Source organism: Lepus europaeus, chromosome 17 (assembly GCF_033115175.1).
Source record: "Lepus europaeus isolate LE1 chromosome 17, mLepTim1.pri, whole genome shotgun sequence".
In the NCBI taxonomy this organism is placed as follows: domain Eukaryota; kingdom Metazoa; phylum Chordata; class Mammalia; order Lagomorpha; family Leporidae; genus Lepus; species Lepus europaeus.
In genome coordinates this window covers 57,358,696-57,374,749 of record NC_084843.1, presented here as the reverse complement: position 1 = coordinate 57,374,749, position 16,054 = coordinate 57,358,696, and the positions used below count along the sequence as shown (strand labels likewise).

At 39.8% G+C, this 16,054-nt stretch overlaps 1 protein-coding gene across 1 annotated transcript in view; it reads left to right on the top strand.

Moving 5' to 3' along the window:
* CTNNA3 (catenin alpha 3) overlaps positions 1 to 16,054 on the top strand; it is a 1,620,267-nt gene that overhangs the window by 35,536 nt on the left and 1,568,677 nt on the right. Inside the window, exon 2 of the mRNA XM_062214092.1 lies at positions 315 to 507. Coding sequence (XP_062070076.1) covers positions 315 to 507 — 193 coding nt within the window. The remainder of the gene's footprint in view (positions 1 to 314; positions 508 to 16,054) is intronic.

The window sequence follows — 16,054 nt, the reverse complement described above, 5'->3', positions numbered from 1 at the left end:
GTGACTTCACAACATGGATAGCATCTTAGCTGATATAGGCTTCTGTGGTCGTCTTTTGAATTCCCACTTCTAATTGTAAAACTTGATGAGATTTAAAATCTATGGCTCTCCTTTCCTTCCTGCCTTCCACCAAGAACTTTGTGATGGCCAGTGATGCTACTCTGAGTGTCATGCCTTGACTTTTGGGATGTACAAGAGTACTAGGAATGAATCATATTGCTATGAAAAACTTCCATTTCTACTGGTCTAAGATATCTCAGGATGGTTTTCTCCTCAGTTTGTCTAATGAGTGTTTTGCATTTTTTCAATTTTAGGTTACCACACTTGTAAATTGTCCTCAGAATCCTTCAAACAGGAAAAAAGGACGTTCAAAAAGAGCTAGAGTCCTTCTAGCTTCTGTGGAGGAAGCAACTTGGAATTTATTAGACAAGGGAGAAAAGATTGCCCAGGAGGCTACCAATTTAAAGGAAGAGCTTAATGTTGCACTGGAGGAAGTTCGAAATGAAAGTGAGTACTCTAGTTCTGGTCAAATGCAAACTGCATATCCTTAGGGTGTTAGTTACCAAATTAGATTTGTGAGTGTTTTGTTTTTTGTTGGCTTGAGGTTTATTAGTCTTGCAGAGCTGTGAGGAGCTAGCTGTGGGAGGCAGAGTGGCTCATTAGACAGTTCCAAGTCTCAGTCTTACTCCCAGCTCCCCCCCCTTTTTTTTTTTAAATAAAAACATTGTATTTATTTATTTGAGAGGTAGAGTTACAGACAGTGAGAGGGAGAGACAGAGAGAAAGGTCTTCCTTCTGTTGGTTCACTCTCCAAATGGCCACAACAGCCAGAGCTGCGCCTATCCGAAGCCAGGAGCCAGGTGCTTCTTCTTGGTCTCCCATGCGGGTACAGGGGCCCAAGCACCCAGGCCATCTTCTACTGCTTTCCCAGGCCACAGCAGAGAGCTGGATTGGAAGAGGAGCAGCCAGAACTAGAACCCCCGGCACCCATATGGGATGCCAACGCTGCAGGCAGAGGATTAACCTACTTCGCCACGGCATGGGCCCCAGCTCTTCCATTTAGTCGTTCATTCTCTCCATGCAACTCCTCCTCTTCTCCCCTCCATCATGCCATAGTTTGTCTGTAATAAATAACAAGTAGAACAATGAAGCTGAAGCCATATTTGCCCATATATAAATAAATTTTAAAGTTCCTTGTAAGCAGTTGGGAGCTAGACATTTTAGACACCATATCTCAGAGGTAAAATTTTTTTTTCTCAATTTTCTGGAGGTTTACATCTACTAAACTTTTTTTTAAATTTTGTTTATTTGAAAGAGAAGTAGAGACACACACAGAGAGAGGTCTTCCATACGCTGCTTCATTCCCCTAATGGCTTCAATGGCAGAAGTTGAGCTTTTACAAAGCCAGGAGCCTGGGACTTTTTCTGGGTCTCCCACGTGGGTGTCGGGGCCCAAGGACCTGGGTCTTCCTCCACTGCTTTCCCAGGCACACTAGCAAGGAGCTGGATTGGAAGTGGAGCAGCTGGGATACAAATCAGTGTCCGTATGGGATACTAGTGCTGCAGGCTGTGACCCTTTCCTACTGTGCCATAGAGCCGGCCCCATACATCTAGTAAACCTTTAAAATACTTTGTATAAACTATACATAACTCATGTTGCTGTTTTAATATTACATATTAAAAACATTTCTGCTTGATATACTTATGATAATACAGTTATCTGATAATTTTCCAACTTCATATGCAGGATATTTTAATTTTCTATTAGTAATGATTGTACCTATATAAGCTATGGTGGGGTATTGCAGTACATGTATACAATGTATACTGATTATAACAGGGTAATTGGAATTTTCCTTTCTTCCGTCTCACTTCATGTTAGAGGCTTGGAACTTATTTCTCGTGTTTGTTCATACAGTATATACTAGGTTATTGTGAATTATAGTCTTCTCATAATGCTGTGTAATTCACTACCCCCCCCAACCCTTTCCAGCCTCTAGTAAACACCATCTGTGTACATACTGACATTTTTTATTTTTAATTCTTGCACAAAAGGGAGAACATAAAATATTTGTTTGTCTGTCTGTGTGTGGCTTATTTCTTTCATCATGAGGTCCTCCAGTTATATCTACCTTGCTGTAAATGAGAGGATTTCATTCTTTTTTAAAATGGCTGAATAGTATTCCATTGTGTAAATATAATGCATTTTCTTTATTCATTCATCTGATGATGGACACTTCGATTGATTCTGTAACTTACTTAGTGATCAATGCTTCAATAAACATGGTGGAGTACGTAACTCTTTCATGTTTTTTGGATATATATCCAGTAGTGGCGCCCGTATGGGATGCCGGCGCTTCAGGCCAGGGCATTAACCCACTGCGCCACAGTGCAGGTCCCAGAATGTTTTTTCTAATTCTGTAAAGACTGCTATTGGTATTTTGATAGGAATTGCATTGAACTGTATATTGCCTTAGTATAGATATTTTAGTAATATTAATTGTTTTAATCCATGAATGAGGAAAATTTTTCTATTTTTTTGTGTTCTTGATGATTTCTTTTTTGTTTAGTTTTTTTTTTTTTTTTGACAGGCAGAGTGGACAGTGAGAGAGACAGACAGAGAGAAAGGTCTTCCTTTTTGCCGTTGGTTCACCCTCCAATGGCCGCCGCGGCCAGCACGCTGCGGCCGGCGCACCGCGCTGATCCAATGGCAGGAGCCAGGTGCTTCTCCTGGTCTCCCATGGGGTGCAGGGCCCAAGCACTTGGGCCATCCTCCACTGCACTCCGGGGCCATAGCAGAGAGCTGGCCTGGAAGAGGGGCAACCGGGACAGAATCCGGTGCCCCGACTGGGACTAGAACCCGGTGTGCCGGCGCCGCAAGGCGGAGGATTAACCTATTGAGCCGCGGCGCCGGCCGTGTTCTTGATGATTTCTTTCATAATTATTTTATTTTATTTGGTTAAATTAACATAAATATTTAAATTTTTTGTAGCTTTTGCGAATGGGATTGTTTTCTTGATTTCCCTTTCAGCAAGATCTTTATTTGTATATAAAGATGCTCCTGTTCTTTGCATGATTTTGTATCCTGAGACTTTATTGAATTAATTTATCAGTTTTAACAGCTTTCTTTCTGGAGTGTTTATATTTTTCCATGTACAAAATTATGTCATCTTCAAACATGGATATTTTGATCTCCTCCTTTAAAATTTTGATGCCGTTTACTGCCTTCTGTTCTCTAATTGTTCTTGCTAATTCTTTCAATACTGTATTGAATAAGACTAGTAAAAGTGGACATCCTTGTCATTTTCCAGATCTGAGGTGAAAAGCTTTCAACTTCCACATTCACTATGATATTGGCTGGCTGTGAGTTTCTCTTATATAGACAGCCTTTATAATTTTGAGATATGTTCTTTCTATACTTAAGTTGTTCAGAGTTTTCATCATGCAGGAATGTTGAATATTACTGAATTATTTTTTTGCATCTATTAGGATGATATATGGTGTTTGTTCTTTATTCTTTTAATACGATTTTTTACATTTCTTTATTTGAGAACGTTAAACCAATCTTGCATCCCTCGGATAAAACGCACTTGATTGTGATGCATGATTTTTTTAAATGTAATGTTGGGTTTGGTTTGCTAATATTTTATTTAGAATTTTTACATCTATGTTCATCAAAGATATTTGTTTGCAGTTTTCTTTTTGTGCTGTATCTTTCATTGATTTTGATGTCAGAGTGAGACTGGCCACTCAAAACGATTTTGGCAGAGTTTTGTGCTTTTCATTGTTTTGGAACAGTTTGAGAATTATTGAAGTTCATTCCTCTTTAAATATTTTATAGAATTCATTGGTAAAGATACCAAGTTCTGAACTTTTCTTTGATGGGAAACTTAATTATTGCTTCAATGTGATTACTTGTTCTATTTAGATTTTCTGTATCTTCTTGATTTAATCTATTAATTTTGGTTGTGTGTATCCATGAACGTATCCATTTCGTTGAGGTTTTTCAATTTGTTAGCATATAGTTGTTCATAGTATTTTTTAGTGATCCTTTGTGTTTCTGTGGTATTGGTTGTAATGTCTTTTTTTTAAATCTCTACTTTTATTTGAATTTTCTCTTTTTTCTTTGTTAACTTGGCTAAAGGTTTGTTCATTTTGTTTATCATTTCACAAAACCAGCTTTTCATTTTGTTGATCTCTTGTAAATTTTTTAGCTTCAATTTCATTTTTTCCTACTCTGATTTTTATTATTTCTGTCTTCCTGCTAATTTTGGGTTAGTTTGGTTTGTTTTTGGTTTTCCAAGTCTCTGAGATGCATTGTTAGGTTGTTTATTTGAAATCTTTGTTTCTTTAAATACATGCACTTACTGCTATCAACTTCCTTCTTATTACTGTTTTTGCTGTATTCTAGTTTGTATGTTGTCTTTTCATTTTCATTTGTTCAAAGAAATTTTTGGATTTTCTTTTCAGTTTCTTCAGTGATCCATTGGTCATTCATCAGCATATTGTTCAATTTACAATTATTTATAAATTTTATGTCCTTCTTATTGATTTTTAATTTTATTCCTTTGTGGTCTGGGGATACATTTAATATGATTTCAGTGTTTTTAAATTCACTGGGACTTGATTTGTGGCCTAATATGTGATCTGTGCTAGATAATGCTCCATGAGAAGAATGTATATTCTGTAGCTGTTGGATGAAATGTTCTGTAAATGTCTCTGAGATCTATTTGCTCTATAATACAATTCAACTCTCATTTTTTTTTTGATTTTTCGGTCTATTCATTGTTGGCAGTGGAGTGTTGAAGTTCCCCTCTGTTAATGTGTTGGAGTCTATCCCATTAACTCTAATAATATTTTCTTTATACATTTGGGTGGTCTTGTTTTGGCTACATATATATTTGTGCTTGTTATATCTTCTTGCTGAGTCAATCAGTATGGTTATTGTTGATTGAAGTTTTCAGTTTCAAAGTTTCTGATGGATTCTTTTTAATGATTTCTTTCTCTTCATTGAATTTGTCATTCATACACATTGTTTTCCTCATGTCTTTAAATGATCTATTCTCTTGTATCTTAATTAAGTTTCATTATCATTACTATTTTTAATTCTTTTTGGAACACTTCATAGAAATCCTTCAGCTCAGGATCGAAATATTCCTGGAAAATTATTATGTTCTTTAGGAACTATTATATATATATATTTTTTTATTTATTTGACAGGTAGAGTTATAGACAGTGAGAGAGAGACAGAGAGAAAGGTCTTCCTTCCGTTGGTTCACTCCCCAAATGACCACAATGGCCAGCGCTGTGCCAATCCGAAGCCAGGAGCCAGGTGCTTCTTCCTGTTCTCCCATGCGGGTGCAGGAGCCCAAGCACTTCGGCCATCCTCCACTGCCCTCCTGGGCCACAGCAGAGAGCTGGACTGGAAGAGGAGCAACTGGGACTAGAACACGGCGCCCAGATGGGATGCCAGTGCCGCAGGCGGAGGATTAACAAAGTGAGCCACGGAGTCGACCCCCAGGAACTATTATATTCTTTAGTGGGGTCATGCATCCCTCTGCATATTTCCTGTCTTTCCATATTGACATCTACACATCTGGCATAACAGTTCTTTCTTTTTTATGGAGTAATTTTCACTGGAAGACTTTTCTGTTCAGGTGGAATGTGAGGTGTCGTTTGGGTCATTGATTTAGTTTGTTTCTAGGTGAGCCATGCAGCATGATCTCTGAGTGATTTCTTCAGCTGTAATCAATGTCAGTTGTGTGCTTGAGTGTTACAGTTGCCTAGTGTACAACAGTTCATGGAGGTCGTAGTATTACTTTGAAATGGCATAGGCTTCAAATGGTGTATGTATTCAGGCCCCAGAAAGTTGGGTATCATTTGCACTAGGGTTTGTGATGGCCGTAGTCACATTCCAGGTGCTGTGGGACCCAGAGGGGACTTTTCCCTTGTCCAGCCAGGCATGCCTAAGTGATGCTGGGGTCACCAATAGCTGTGGACCTGTAACTGTGTGATGTGTCTTGGACCTTATCCAGGTCCTGCTGTGTGGGCATGCGTGATGGCTTATAGCACCAAAACTCCCAGTCCCAACGTTGAGAAATATGAAGGAGACCTTACTCAAGTCCCATAAGGTGAACACAGGTTATGTTAGGTACTGTGCACCGGCCTGTGTGGGCCTTGAGCAGGTAGGGTCTTAGCTAGATCCTGCAGGTTAGGTTCCAGTTACTCTGAGAAATATAGTACTAACTGTCCCAGTCCCAGAGCTGCATGACAAGGAAGGGCATCTTGTCCAGGTCCATAGAAGTGTAGGCTGTGCTGGAGATTGTGCACTGGCAATCATGGGCCAGTAGCAGTGAATGGAGATAGAGCTGCCTTTACTTCCCACAGCGCAAGCATAGGTGTTTTCAGAACTTACAGAGCCAACAGTCAGAGTCCCAGAGCTCCAGGAGTTGAAGGGTATCTTACTTACATCCCACAGGCTGATCACAGATTATGCTGGGGCTTGTGCCCTAGTCAGTGCTAGTCTGGATCAGTGGGATGCAGGCAGGGCCTTCTGCAGGCTGCACGGGCAAATACAGGTGTCTCTGGGACTTACAGAAAAAACAGTCACAGATAGAGAGCTCCCTAATGCAGTGCAGTCCTTGCCTGTTCCATTGGGTTGAACCCAGGTGACTCTGTGGAATATATCCTCAACAGTCACAGTCCCACAGCTGCAGGACTCAGAGGGCATCTTACCTAGGTCCCACACGATGATTGCACATTATATTGGGGATTCTGCACTAGCAGGTACAGGTGTCAACTGTGGGAATGCAGATAGGGTCTTTCCTAGAGATCATGGAGGCAGGTGTTCCCTGGACTTAAAGAATGAACAGTCACAGTGTCAGAGCTTTAGGATACAGTGAGGACCTTACCCAAGTCTTGTAAGTAGAGTGCTGATTATGCTGGAGATTGTGGGCTGACATTTTCTAGTCTGAAGCAGAGGAGTGCAGAGAGCGCTCTCCAGATTCCACCAGTGAATACAAATTATTCCAGGGGTTGTAGCCCACATAGCCACAGTTCCAGAGATCAGGACTCAGAAGGAACTGCCCCCAGTTTCCACAGGTAAGGAAAGATGTTGCTGGGGCTTATGCCCTGGTCATTGAGCACCCTCTGATAAGAGATGAAGAAGGGTCTTCCTTAGGTCTGGTCCTCTGGGCTTGTGTGTGAGAGGAGATTGCACAGATTGAGCAGGTGTGGCTCTGTGCCCAGCAATCTTGGAGTTGCATGAAGCAGAGAGGTCTGCTCTTTGCCTTGTGAAGCACTCTGGCTTCAGCTGTAGGGGCTGTTGGTACTGACGGAGCTATTTGCTATCCCTTTTCCTGAAAAGATGGAGTCACCCTGGCCAGGCAGCCAGAGGAGAAGCTGTGGTATGCTTTGTTCCTCTCTCTTTCCTGGCTTTCAGTGTCTGTGCTAATTAGAGTTGTTCCTCTTGCTTGTTTACTGAAGTTTTCCCTTGATCAGTCTACTGGAAGCTTGGTTGCTCCTTTGTTTTTCTGATTCTTCTTTGTGATGGAGGCAAGTACAAGGCCTCCCTTATTCAGCTGTTTTGAATCTGGCCTCCTGCAGGATATTTTTTTAAAAGAATTATTCAATTTTCTCTGTTCAATATAATGATAATATATGTGTATATACCAGTTTGCTGCAAGTAACTTTTTTGGGAGGAGAAGGAAAGTTGAATTTTCCTGTTCAGCTTTGTAAAAGAGACTTGGGATGTCCACATATTTCCCTTCTGCGACAACCAACATAAATTGAAGAAAACTGAGAAGTATTTGCTAATTAATAACTAATTATGTACTAGCCACAAGTATATGACATAGATTATTTGTTATATAACTTATTTTTTTTAAAACTCTGTTTCTGTATTTGTTGTTTAAGATAAATCTTGTATCCAAGACAAGGTATATAGCATGTTTCAGGATACATATAGATGCCAAAATGATTATGATAGTGAAGCAAATTAACATATCAGTCATTTCATATAGTTGGCTTTATTTGTGCATGTGTGGCAGGAGCAGCTAAAATCTACTCATTTAGCGAAATTCCCAATATAATACAATATTACCAACAGTCTTCATGTTGTAGTTGGAGCTCTAAACTTGTTCATCTACTGCTTTGTGTTCTTTGGCCTACATCTTCCCATTTCTTACCCTTTTCTCCAGCTCCTTGTAATTCATGTTTTATTCTCTATCTGTATATTTGACTTTTTAATTTTTTTATATTCTACATATAGTTGAAATATTGCAATAGCTTTCTTTCTGTGTCTGGCTTTTTTCACTAGGCATAATGGCTTCCAAGTTCATCTGTGTTGGCAAATGACCCAATCTCCTTTTTATTTTATTAAAAATTACTTAGTTGAGAGGCAGAGATCTAGGGAGAAAGAGAAAGAGAGAGAGAGAGAGAAAGAGAGAGAGAGAATGAGATATAGATATCTGATATCTACTTTTTCCAAATACCATTAACGATTGGAGCTGGGCTGGGGCCAAAGCTGGGAAATGGAAGCTCAGTCCAGTTCTCCCATGTGGATGGTAGGAGTCTAACTACCTGTGCCATCACCAATGCCTCCCAGGATCTGTATCAGGAAGAAGCTGAAGTCAGAAACAGCAGTGAGGAACCAAACTCAGGTCTTCCAACGTGGTACAAGGTACCTTCACTGCTAGGCTAAATGCCTGTGCCCTCCTTTTTGTTCCTTTTTTTTTTTTTTTTTTTTGGACAGGCAGAGTGGACAGTAGAGGGAGACAAAGAGAAAGGTCTTCCTTTTTGCCGTTGGTTCACTCTCCAATGGCCGCCACGGTAGGCGCGCTGCGGCCGGCGTACCACGCTGTTCCGATGGCAGGAGCCAGGTGCTTCTCCTGGTCTCCCATGGGGTGCAGGGCCCAGGGACTTGGGCCATCCTCCACTGCACTCCCTAGCCACAGCAGAGAGCTGGCCTGGAAGAGGGGCAACCGGGACAGGATCGGTGCCCCGACCGGGACTAGAACCCGGTGTACCGGCACCGCAAGGCGGAGGATTAGCCTGTTAAGCCACGGCGCTGGCCTGTGCCCTCCTTTTTGAAGGCTGGGTGATATTCTATCATGTTCATATATTACAGTTTCTTTATCCACTTAATCTGTTAACAGACACTTAGGTTGTTTTAATATTTGGTTATTGTGAATAGTGTTGCAAGAAATTTGGAAGCATATGGGGTGGTAATTTCATTTCTTTTGGTCATATTCCGAGAAGAGGGATTACTGGGTCAAATGGTAGTTCTGTTTAAGTTACTTCAAAACTTCCATACTATTTTTCAGACATGCTGCACCGCGGCTCAATAGGCTAATCCTCGGCCTAGCGGCACCGGCACACCGGGTTCTAGTCCCGGTCGGGGCACCGATCCTGTCCTGGTTGCTCCTCTTCCAGGCCAGCTCTCTGCTGTGGCCAGGGAGTGCAGTGGAGGATGGCCCAAGTCCTTGGGCCCTGCACCCCATGGGAGACCAGGATAAGTACCTGGCTCCTGCCATCGGATCAGCGTGGTGCGCTGGCCTCAGTGCACCTACCGCGGCGGCCATTGTAGGGTGAACCAATGGCAAAAGGAAGACCTTTCTCTCTGTCTCTCTCTCACTGTCCACTCTGCCTGTCAAAAAAACAAAAACAAAATTATAGTTTCTTTGTAGAATATTTGGTAAGGAATATGAACTCTATTCCTATTTCACAACATAGTGTTCATAAATTGCCTGATAATAAATATGCATAAGACGTTGGTCATTTTTGGAAGGAATAGTAAATGTTGTGAGGTGGAATTAGATTTTGTTTTTAAAATATGTTAATTTTTTCAGCTCAATAAAAATAAATTATTTTGAAGTGAAGTTTCCAAAGAAGAAGTATGTTTGGATTTTAGATTTATGCAGTATGTTCCTTCACTGTGTTCTGTTTTAATGTGTGAAATACATATACATATCATATGCTGTATACACAACAGATACATTTGGTTAAAGATCACCAAGTACTTTACACTGTGATTGTGAGGTTTTTTTTTTTTTTTTTTTGAGGCATTTCCAAATTGAACTATAGCCACTTTAGTATGGGAGGAAAGCAGAGAAGTGGCACGTGATTCTGGAATTTGAGGAATGGCCAATACTGACTCAATGGCTAGTAAAGATGGTGACAAAGGAGAGCATTATTCCTGAAATCTTGGGAGGATTTTTAGCTCAGTGATGAGGTTGAAGTATCAGTAGAATGGATTCTGATCCAATCAACTCTATGATACTGGGAACATATTTTAAATAGATTCCTGCTTTGGTCTTTTTTTTTCTTTTCTTTTTTTAAGGATTTTGTCCAGCATAATATGAGGAACTAATAAAGAACAGCAAATGGATTTAATGCGTTTGTAAGAGTTATTGGAAATAGAAAATCATTTCGCTTATATATTTATTGACTTATTTTCAAGAAAAGGTTTGAGATTAATTTTAAAAATTTCTCCTAATAAAGATAACACAATTTATGTTGCCATACTACAAGATTCAGTTTTATTCTGTTTATTGCCTTTAGTGGCTTTAGATGTGAACTTGATGTGATAAATAATGTGGACGTTTTGGTTACTGAAGAGACTGTCTGTGAAAACTGGAATGTGGGCCGGCGCCGAGGCTCACTAGGCTAATCCTCTGCCTTGCGGCGCTGGCACACTGGGTTCTACTCCCGGTCGGGGTGCCGGATTCTGTCCCGGTTGCCCCGCTTTCAGGCCAGCTCTCTGCTGTGGCCCAGGAGTGCAGTGGAGGATGGCCCAAGTGCTTGGGCCCTGCACCCCATGGGAGGCCAGGAGAAGCACCTGGCTCCTGGCTTCGGATCAGTGCAGTGCGCCTGCCGCAGCACGCCGGCCGCAGCGGCCATTGGAGGGTGAACCAACGGCAAAAGGAAGACCTTTCTCTCTGTCTCTCTCACTGTCCACTCTGCCTGTCAAAAAAAAAAAAAAAAAAAAAAAAAAAAAAAAAAAAAAAAAAAGAAGAAGAAAAGTGGAATGTGGATAGTGTAAAAGACAGATGATGAAAGGAAAAGTGATATGTAGGTGTATGTGTAGAGATCCAGCTAAGGTGGGCCACATTTCAAGGAGTTACCTATGGTTACCCCTGTACTTCCACTTATACAATGACAAGGTGTTAAATCTGGCATTTCATTTAAAGTTTTATATTATTAACACAATTACATAAGAATTAGATAAGAACAATTTACAATGTCTGTATTACATATTTTGCTTCTAGCATATATACTACCTTTGTATAACCTCTACTCCCCTGCAATCTATAAGCATTAATGATAAGCCACACAGTTGGTTATATTTAATGTTTTAAATGGCTTATTGAAGAATAACTTCTATGTAGAAATGTTCATGCATTATCATGAACAGCTCAATATATTTTTATGAACATCTCATACAAATTTTACCCAGATCAAGAAATAGGGGGCTGGCACTGTGGTGCAGCGGGTTAAAACCCTGGCCTGAAGCGTTGGCATCTCATATGGACGCTGGTTCTAGTCCCGCCTGCTCCTCTTCCAATCCAGCTCTCTGTTATGGCTTGGGAAAGCAGTGGAGGATGGCCCAGGGGCCCTACATGGGAGACCCAGAAGAAGCTCCTAGCTCCTGGCTTCGGATTGGTGTAGCTCCGGCTGATGCGGACATCTGGGGAGTGAACCAACGGATGGAAGACTTCTCTCTCTGTCTCTGCCTCTCTCTGTAACTCTTTCAAATAAATAAAATAAATCTTAAAAAAAAAGAAATAGAACATCATTAGAACTCTAGAAGCAGTCTTTGTGCCCCCAACCAATTGCTTTTCTGTGGCTTCAAAGATCAGCATTATCCTGAATCCTAATACCACAGGTTGTTTTGCTTCTTATTGAACTTTATGTAAGTGAGAAGGTATGGCATGTTATCTTTTGGGTCTGTGTCCCTTTGCTCCCTCACCATATGGTAGTTCATTTATTTTCAATGATGAATGAAGCATAATCTGTTTATTTCTATTACTGATGGACATTTGAATTGTTTCCAGTTTTAGGTCTTAATGAGCACTGGTGCTACTGACATATTTGTGTAGTACTTTGATATATGAATGGAGACATTCCTTTAGGGTTTATATATAGGAATGGACTTTCATAAGCTGTACATATGCTCAGCTTTAGTGGGTATTACCCTTTTTTCAAAATCGATTTTCTAGTTGTTGCTTTCGCTAGTAGCACATGAGTTCTAGTTGTTCCATATTTTTCTCACTTGCCATTAGTAACTAAGAGTCAATGCTTTTAATCCAAGTATATGTAGTTGTATTCTATTGTAGTTGTAATTTGCATTTGTTTGATAACATCTTAATGTTCTAGATATGAATTTTTTTTAGTTGTAGGGATTATATCTATCTTAATCCTTTATATTTTTGATAGTCAGAAGTTCTTAATTTTAATAAATTCTAGTTTATCATTTAAATTTAAAAATTTTAAATCTAAGTAGATTTAAAAAATTTAAAAAAATTTTAAAATCTGAGTATAGACTTTTATGTTGTGTTAAGAAATATAGTACAGGCTGGCGCCGCAGCTCACTAGGCTAATCCTCCGCCTTGCGGCGCCAGCACACCGGGTTCTAGTCCCGGTCGGGGCACCGATCCTGTCCTGGTTGCCCCTCTTCCAGGCCAGCTCTCTGCTGTGGCCAGGGAGTGCAGTGGAGGATGGCCCAAGTGCTTGGGCCCTGCACCCCATGGGAGACCAGGAGAAGCACCTGGCTCCTGCCATCGGATCAGCGCGGTGCGCTGGCCGCAGCGCGCCAGCCACGGCGGCCATTGGAGGGTGAACCAACGGCAAAAGGAAGACCTTTCTCTCTGTCTCTCTCTCACTGTCCACTCTGCCTGTCAAAAAAAAAAAAAAAGAAGAAATATAGTACAGGGGCTGGCACTGTGGCATAATGGGTAAAGCCACCCCCTGTAGTGCTGGCATCCCATCTAGGTGCCAGTTCAAGTGCCGGCTGTTCCACTTCTGATCCAGCTCTCTGCTATAGCCAGGGAAAGCAGCAAAAGATGCCCCAAGTCTTTGGGTCCCTGCACGGGTGTGGGAGACCTGGAAGAAGCTCCTGGCTCCTGGCTTTGGATAGGTGCAGCTCCGGGCCGTTGCAACCAAAGTGGGAGTGAACCAGTGGATGGAGGACCTCTCTCTTTCTCTGCCTTTTCTCTCTCTGTGTAACTCTGAGTTTCAAATAAATAAATAAAACATAGTACAAAGTCAAGAGGGTATTTTCTTACATTATCATCTAGAAGCCTTATTTTACCTTTAAAATCAACCTGGAAATAAATTTTTATGAATGTTTTGAATTGAAGGTTGTGATTCGTTATATACAAGATATATAAAAATATGTATGATGTTTTGAATCAGAAATATCATTACTATTAAAATGGTAGTTATTTAGATAGATAGATTTGGTCTAATCCCAGCAGGTTTTTTTTCTAAAAGTTGGTAAGTTTATCCTGAAGTTTCTAAGGAAACACAAGGCACATAAAACAGCCATATCAAAATAATTTTTATTTCAATACTCAGTATGATATATAGTATTTAAGACTGCATAGTATTGATATAAAGATAGATATATAATCAATGGACTAGAAGAGCGCCCCAAAGTAGATCCACATATATCTGATCAATTGATTTTCAACAGATACTTGAGTAATTAAAAGAAAGAATAGTTCTTTCAATAAATGATACTGGAACAATTAAACATCCATTTGCGTCATTATGATGGTGGATCAACTGAATTTTCATAATGGAAAAAAAAGGAACACAACATTTAAAATTGTTCCTACATATTTAATATCTAATGATATGCATGCATGTACGTATGTATTTAAGAGTCAGAAACAGGGGAGAGAGAAAGAGGATACACCTGTGCACACGGAGCAAATTCCTCCTTGCTGGTTTTCTCCCCAAATGCCTGCAAAGGATAGGACTGGGCTGGGCTGAAAAGGAGACAGAACCTCAATCAGGTCATGTACATGGGTGGCAGGAATGCAATTACTTGAGCCATTACTGCAGCCTGCTAGGGTCTATATTAGCAAGAAGGTGGAGTCAGGGCTGGAGCTCCTGGGTGTTGAACACAGGTACTCTGATGTGGAATGCAGGCGTCTTAACTGCTGGCTAAATAGCCACCCCTATTATGATATTTTAAATGGTACTTTAAAACATTTAACTTAAATTGAACAAAAATAAAATTAACAAAATCTTTGTACTGATCTTCAAATTCATGACAACTTTTTCTGCCCTCTCTATTCTTTTAATTCATCCAACTGTACATGTTGGTTCTTAAGTTTCCATTTGTTCTTTTTTTAAAAAAATAAATTTATTAAAAAAATTTTATTTATGTAAAGTGAACAAATTCCATCTATTTCATATATGCAGTTTTAGGAGCATTAGTGATACTTTCTACCCTCCCTCCCTCCTCCTCTTTTTCTTATTTTTCCTTTTAAGTTTTCCAGTGATATACTTTCAGTTTATTTGAAATATGCCAGTCCCAAAAAGACAAATATCATAAGTTTTCCCTGATCTGCGGTAACTAGTAGTATACAAAAAGTGTAATGTATATAAGGAAAACTGACATTTTGAGGTTTGATTATTGTTTATAGCCCTTGTCTCTATTGTTGAGGAACAGAGGACCTTTTTTTTTTTTTTTTGTTATTATTTCTTGAATTCTTTACTTAGTGGTGGTTTAAATTTATGAGTATTTTTAAGTCAATGTAGAGATGTAGAGGTGCAAAGGAAACTTGTTTGAAATTTATTTTAAATGTGGTTTAGTAGTACTATGTGATTCCTACAGAGGGTCAGGCTCACTGCTATTCAGGTTTTAGCTTTTGGCTTAAGCTATTAACATTTTTAGATGGAATTATAGATTTGAATTGAAACTAAAAAAAGGGATTTTCTTGTGCTTTCTTTAGTGCTTTGATGAAAAGAAAAGAAATAGGAAAAATTAATAGAATATTAAATAAATCTTCCCTAGTGTTTGTTCTAATCTCAAATAAAGTATGGCTTTACTATAAGAGAAAGAAAGGAATTGATTAGCCAGTATATTACTGGATATGAGTGGGGGGAGATGAAGATTATAAAAGAAAACATATCTAGACTCTTTTCCTATGCCCTTTTCCTATTCATTGGTGAACACTTCTTTGAGTATTTACTGTTTGTTTATTTTGGCTAAATATTTGGTATGTGTATTTGGTACTATAATGGTCCCTGGGAATATTAAAATAAAAAAAATCTACCCTAGATACTCAGAGTCTACTGGGGGAAATAGGTAAACAGCTGTGTCTGACAAACGGCATTAAAGTGGAATACTCAAGGGGCTGTGAAAGAACATATAAAGGAAAAATAATGTGTTTTTTTTTTTTAATATTTTATTTTACTTGAGAGAGTTATAGACAGAGAGAGGCAGAGACAGAGAAAGGTCTTCCATTCCCTAATTTACTCCCCAGATGGCCACAAAGGCTGGAGCTGGGTCCATCTGAAGCCAAGAGCTTCTCAGTCTCCCATGCAGGTGCAGAGGCCTAAGCACTTGGGCCATCTTCTATTGCTTTACCAGGCCATAGCAGAGAGCTGAATCCGAAGAGGAGCAACCAGGACTAGAACTGGTGCGGATGCTGGCGCCTCAGTTGGAGGCTTAGCCCACTATGCCACAGTGCCGGCACCTAAATAGTGTATTTCTTAGGTTCTTTTATTTCCTTCGTTAAGTGGGGGAGAAGATGAATCTCCCATATGAGTACAGAGAATTATGTAAATAATTGCTAGAAATAAGTGGTAAGTGCTTAGTCTGTCTTTTCCTGGACACTTATGTTTCTTGTGTTTTTATTTTATTTTTCCAGAAAGAAACCTTTTGTTTAAGGAATACAAACTTCATGTATTTGATAAGTAGGATTATAGGAAGATAGTGATTTTTTTCCACTGTACCTGCCCTCTCACGCCTCTTGCTCCTTTCTCTCCTATTCCTAGGATATTCCTAAAATATTCCTTATTTTTTACTAAGATCTAGTTTCA